Below are 6078 nucleotides of genomic sequence, written 5' to 3' on the forward strand. Positions count from 1 at the left end.
TCCTATCTCTTCTTCTCTACTCAATTGGGCCTTCATAGAGCTCAATTAGGCTAAATTGAGAATTAAAATGAAAAATTATTCAAGAGTTAGGGACTAGAATAAAAAAAATGAAGCAAGAATGCTTGTGTGCCAACAAGTGAAAAGGTTGCAACCATGTGGCAACATATACGATGGCGTGCAAACTTTGATGATGATCTTCATTGGTGTCGAGACATGGCAGATTCAATCCCATAATAAAGAAAAATTGTGTTAAGTTGATATTTGGGGTATAACTTGTTATATCTTTTTGATAACATAAATCTTAATTATTGTTATAATCAGTTTTTGACCTCCAATTCCTCTATTTAATTTTATATATATGATGATTATATAAAAAAAAAAAAGTTAAAGGAATGAAATAAAAAGAAATGATAACAAGGGACCAGTGTGATTAAAAAAAAAAGATTATATGAAAGAAAAGAAAAGGGAAAATAAATGGGAGGATCATACAAAATTAAAAAACTAATAAAAGAGATTTTACATACTAGAAAGAGAAAATTAATTAATTAGAAATCCATGGTTAAGAAAAAAAAATATAATCGCTTCATTATTTTTCTAGTTTAGTCTTTCTTTTTTTACTAGGTATCTCATGTAATATAAATAGAGAAGACATAAAAAGAAGGAAACAAACAAAGAGATTCAATGGAAATATGCAATCAAGATATGTTGTAATCTAATTTCATTTCATGGTAAGTTCAACTAAACTCTGCAATGAAGAGTATTTCTATTATTTGATATAAAAGTATTTTCTTTTTAATGATAATATGCTTATTTTTTTGATTTGATTTTAAAATTAATTATCTTTTAATAAGACTGTGTTAGTTGGTTTTTAGAATAGTTATCTTTTTAACGAGACTATTTATTTTTTCAAGGTAGTCACTTTAAAATTGGTGAAGTAATAACTTGGACTCATATAGATTCCATTTATTATTTACTTTTTGGTCAACAACTTTGGTTTAGCAAGAGATAAAAAAACACCTTAATAATACATCTCTCATTTAATAAAATCCATCTATACCAAAATCAAATTTTTTATTTTCATAATATGACCTACCAATAACTTTTTTTTCCACCATTTTCTAATAACTTTCTCTCTTCATTCTCAAACTTAGGGATTATAATATTAATAAAATAAAGATTTGAATCAAAATTTAAAACTTTAAAGGCAAAGAGACTATAACAGAAGTTAATAGAGAATATATGGACTAAAACATATTTTTTCATGTGAATTTGAAATTGACCACGTAGATTTATTATGGTTACCAGTTTGATACCTTTTCTTTTAATTATATCTTTATGCTACAAATTCATACTATGTCTAATTCTCAAGAACATTGAAAGAGAAATACTCTAGCTCACAAATAAAACATGCAAGAATGTAATAGAAAAAAATGTTTGGTGAAAAAAGTAATGAAAAGGTTTATCATTGAAATACCTATAACACAGTTCACATCAACATGTCATTGGAAAATCACAACACAGTAACACATATATATATATATATATATAAACAATTCACACTTAAATAACTAGTAGATACACAAAATGAGTTGCATAATATATTTGGCGATATGATTGTGAATTAAGTGCCCTGTACGAGAGCAGCAGCATCACAAGTGATGGGAAGTGTCAATGTTTGTTGATCTAACAGGTGAAAAGGCATGTTTTTGGTTTTGGATTAACGAATCAGTGCGATGCTAGACATGTCAATATGAATTGTCGAGGATGTTAAAAACTGGTTGAAAGTTAAAAGTGTTTGGTTGGTTAAATAGTTTTCTTAATTATTTTAATATATTATCTAACAAGCATCGCATAAAAGCTGGAAGCACTCAATTGATTTAAATCCTACTTACCATGAAAAGAACACAGAGACTTAAAAGAGATTATCTTTATCATTAAATCATTGATTTCTTCATCAATTAATTCTTATTTTTAACCGAACAAATGGCTTTCGTAATGGAAAACTACGTATTTTTAAGATAAATACTTTTCATATAAAGAAATCTCCAAAAAACCATCCGCAGAAGACGCCGCAAGGTGAGCCATCATCTTTGACAAGTTCAATCGAGTTTCGACCATAACACGATGCCCGCTTGATATAATTCATGCCTTTACGAGAGGTTCTTGCCTTTTTGGCATTGGAATTAGGGAAGGAATCTCATTGCATTTCTTTTTCCCAGGACAGGGAAAACTGGATCTCGACATCGATTTTGAGATTAGAGAAACGGGAGAGAGAGAGACAATTTCAATAAAAGACAGGGATGGCTGTACTTTTGTTAGAATGGTGGTAAGACAGCAGAAAAATTACTCTATACATTACAGCAACAAACATACAATCCATGCAGAGACTGCTTACTCTCTCTATCTCTCCTTGCAACAGATTCCAGCCACCAACTATCATCTTCTCCCAATATAAATCCCGAAAAATTCAATAGAAAAACAATAAGCCTCTCTGCAGCTAAAATGTAACGAATGTTATTCTGAATCACTTTCCATACTGCCCATGGCCTTCAATCCTCTTGGTCTCTGTGTCATATCCAAACAAAAGAAAAGGTTATCGTTTCTGCAGGCGAGATTGAAATCATTCAGATCTCAAGAGAAGGGGAAGGAAATAAAGGAAAGACAATTTAATACCTTCTTAGAAGTAGAACTCTTCTTCTCTCTGACTTCATACCTCTCCTGGCACATATCCGTCAACCATGCCCCAGGGCTTACCAACTGCCACCCACCAAGATTCCGAAAACCGAAAAAAAAATTAAGAACACATAAAAAAGATAAAACCCTGAAAGGCTTAAACAAACCCCAATCACAGAAACCAAACCCAGAAATCCTTTTCTTACAATAATTAATTGAATCACAGAGAAAGAGGAAAGCAAAAAGGGAGAAGAGAGTATTATCGTCAAGAGACTTACAAGTAAACTTCTTTGTATAATTTTGGCTCTCTTTTTAGGCCTTTGAGGAAGCTTACACCCTTTCATAGCCATAAAATCTTCCTCTTTCTCTTTGCTTGACAAAGTAATGAATAGTTTTGGCCAAACATGTCCTTTATCATCTCCATTGTTACCATCCATTGAAGCCTTGCCATTCTCATCCAGAATCCCTGACCCTCTTGTAGTATAGCACCGGTCCTCCTTCTCCGGTGAAGATGATTTCCTGTTCTCGGTCACACTGGACCTAAGTATCGCTGCTTCAGAATTCCTGCATCCAACCATATCCACAGAATCAAGATTTCAGATTGTATCGTTCAGTTTTTAAGTCACAGTTTAGTCTTTGCCTGGGAATTGGGATCTAAAAGAAACAAAAACATAAATCTCGTTATATGAAAAAAAAAACCATTTTTAATTTCTTCTATTTGATCATCAACCAAAAGAAGGATGACAAGAAAGAACCCGACATATTTCTTTCGTAAATCAGAATTCTCCTATCAATCAAAATTAGGATACCAAAACAAGATGAGTCACATTAATTCAAATCCGAATTTTACTTTAAACTTTCTCAGCCACCAAACACGGAACAAGAAGCAATCTCCCAACCTCATTTTTCAGTTGGGGACTTTTTAATTCTCTGTTTGGTTGCTGAGAAAATACAAGAAAAACTCCACCAAAAAAAGCGCCAAACACCAGGCCGGAAAGTTCAAGAATTTGTCCTGTTACAGAGACAAATCAATCTAACCTTGTGAGGCGATTAGATTGAGGAAGATAAGTGTCTTTCTCTGTAGTAGCAGAAGAGACAACAAATCTATCAATCCTAGAAGTGGTTTTCCTGCGAAAAACACCATCAGATCTCTGAGAAATGATTTGAGGATCTCTAACTCTAACACATCTAAGCCTCTTTTTATTTCCCCACTGCAAGAAAAACTCTGTTTCTAAACCTTTACAAGTAGCTCTCAGGTTTCTCTCTTCTTTCTCCATGTCTGTTACAGAAAACAAGAAACAAACACCAAACCAGAAGTTAGAACAGATACAATTCAAAACTTTGAGCACAACAAAAATATCCCGGAAGTGAAAATCTGAGAAATTCTAGACCTTTCGAGTTGGGAAGTGAGAGAATTAAAACGGCCCAGAAGATAAAATTTAAGAACTTGTTGAATTGGTTAATTAGAAGCCAAAAGAAAAGTGATTTTTTAGAGTACTCATCTGGGGTTTTCTTAATTAACAGAAGATGAAGTTGTGTGGTTAGAACCTATATATCGAACTCTTGACTCATAGATTTTCTGGAAAGAAAATGTGTTGCTATCGATTCAACATCTACAGGTGTAAAACAGAAATCAAAAGCAAATCTTTCTCAAATCCATTGAACAAATTGACTTGCTAAGAGAGAGAAGGATAGAAGATGGGGGAAGAAGAAGACAAGTATCCTACCAAGAGGTAGCATGAGAAATGAAACTCCTTCAAGAGCAAAGACTATATGATATTACTTGCTCTCTGTATAGAGAGAAGCAAGAATTTCTTTTAAACAAAACAAGAGTATCTCTCTGTAGGAAGAAAATTAAATCTGCCTCTCTGTGTTTGTGGCTCTGCAAGTCTCTCTCTGTTTGCTCGGTTTCTCTCAACAAAAAGCCTCTCTTCCTTGTGGGGTTTCTTCTTTCGCCCTTTGTGTGCCTTTTATCTCCCTCTCTGCCTGCCCGTGACTGAAATAACTGAAGATTGCTTTTTCACCGTAGGATTGAACGGTTATGATGATCCGGGATCAGCAGAGTCGTGGGTTCCATCTCAAAGGCCCAAGGAAAGACTAACTTCCTTTCAAATCTAGCGTGCGCTCGGCTTGATTAGTATATCTGGCCTCTGTGGGCTTTGAACTTATTTTGCGAAGATTATTGAGAATTAGATTAGCAGAATGAGCTTAAATCCGCCAATTATTAAAAAATTAAAAGTTGAATTTGAAGGAAAGTTTGATGGGACCTGGCACGACTTCCATTCAAACATGATTAAAAACATGAAATTCAATAAGTAAATCAAAATATAATTTTAATAAAATAAATGAAATGAAGATGCACCACTTCTATCCACATATATACTATTATTGGATAATGAGGTATCTTTAAAAAAACAAAAGATGAGAAATATAGAGCATGTTTGTAAGCAACAATTGCTTGCATTTTATTAAGAGTTGGTATTGAATCATATGCGCTAGTGATTATTTTAACTCATTTTTTAAATTATTTTTATTTTAAAAAAACATTAATTTGAAATTGTTTTAGCTGTTTTTTAATTGTTTTGATGTGTTAATATAAAAAATATAAAAAATTATTTTAATATATTTTTAATTAAAAATACTTTTAAAAAGAAAAATATATTGCATTAACAACAAACACATAGTAATCATATAGGAAAAATAAATTAAAAACTTGGTTTAAGATTATGATATAATAAGATCCCATGAGGATTGATTTCTAAGGCTAAGCAAAGATCAATTATAAGCTTGATTCATATATCAAATAATTAAAATAAACATATTTTTAAAATAAGATTTAAAAGATGTTGTGCATTAATATAGAATAGTTACTCTAGATTCTGTTTGAATTAAACTTATCTGTTTTCTAATATCCATGAAGTTTTCATATTATTTTTGCAAATCAAAACTAAATATTTATTTAATAATTTTTTATTCAAGATAATGTTTTTACAATAAATTTATTTCAAGTGGTGTTCATTTACCTTTAATTAAGTACAAAAAAAACCGATTCATATTGAAATCAAATCTAAAATAATAGTTGATTAGTTATATTTTTCTTGTTGGAGACTTCAAACTCTAATCTAAATTAAAAAAAAAATATTAAGAAATCAAACTTATTTATTCTTTTTTTTCTTCTAAAAAAGTAGAGAAATACAACTTTAAAAATAAGGTATGTATATGTGTATTGATAACTAGATAAACATATTCATGAATATGTACCCTTTACTACGGATTGTAAACTCATATTTTACATTTGAAATCAATTACACAAGGAAAAGGAAATTTACATTGTAGCCAGACTTCTCTGTTTTTATGTTTATAGTGATAGAAGTTGTATTGAAAATAATTACAATTAGTTCGATT

General features: G+C 31.1%; 1 protein-coding gene across 3 annotated transcripts; it reads right to left on the minus strand.

The window, feature by feature from the left end:
- Nucleotides 1–2160: 2160 nt before the first annotated feature.
- On the minus strand, nt 2161–4661 carry LOC105132520 (uncharacterized). 3 transcript variants are annotated; one of them, XM_011036081.1, is made up of 6 exons: nt 4401–4661; nt 4222–4286; nt 3712–3952; nt 2952–3237; nt 2674–2757; nt 2161–2565 (listed from the first exon to the last, which is right to left on the minus strand). In XM_011036081.1, exons 3-6 carry the CDS (start codon nt 3948–3950, stop codon nt 2515–2517), a joined length of 660 nt encoding a protein of 219 aa, XP_011034383.1. In that variant the 5' UTR covers nt 3951–3952; nt 4222–4286; nt 4401–4661; the 3' UTR covers nt 2161–2514. The 3 variants fall into 3 exon arrangements, with proteins under 3 accessions (XP_011034383.1, XP_011034382.1, XP_011034384.1); XM_011036080.1 differs by lacking the exon at nt 4222–4286 and having other exon boundaries at nt 4401–4660; XM_011036082.1 differs by lacking the exons at nt 4222–4286; nt 4401–4661 and adding an exon at nt 4065–4215.
- Nucleotides 4662–6078: the final 1417 nt, after the last annotated feature.

The sequence above is a fragment of the Populus euphratica genome, unplaced genomic scaffold (genome assembly GCF_000495115.2).
Source record: "Populus euphratica unplaced genomic scaffold, PopEup_1.0 scaffold27.1, whole genome shotgun sequence".
NCBI classification, from domain to species: Eukaryota; Viridiplantae; Streptophyta; class Magnoliopsida; order Malpighiales; family Salicaceae; genus Populus; species Populus euphratica.

Coding starts and splice junctions, on each gene's coding strand:
- LOC105132520 (XM_011036080.1), bottom strand. Junction 2,758..2,951: donor TTATACAAAGAAGTTTACTT/GTAAGTCTCTTG, acceptor GGTGGGTGGCAG/TTGGTAAGCCCTGGGGCATG. Junction 2,566..2,673: donor AGAGTTCTACTTCTAAGAAG/GTATTAAATTGT, acceptor GATATGACACAG/AGACCAAGAGGATTGAAGGC.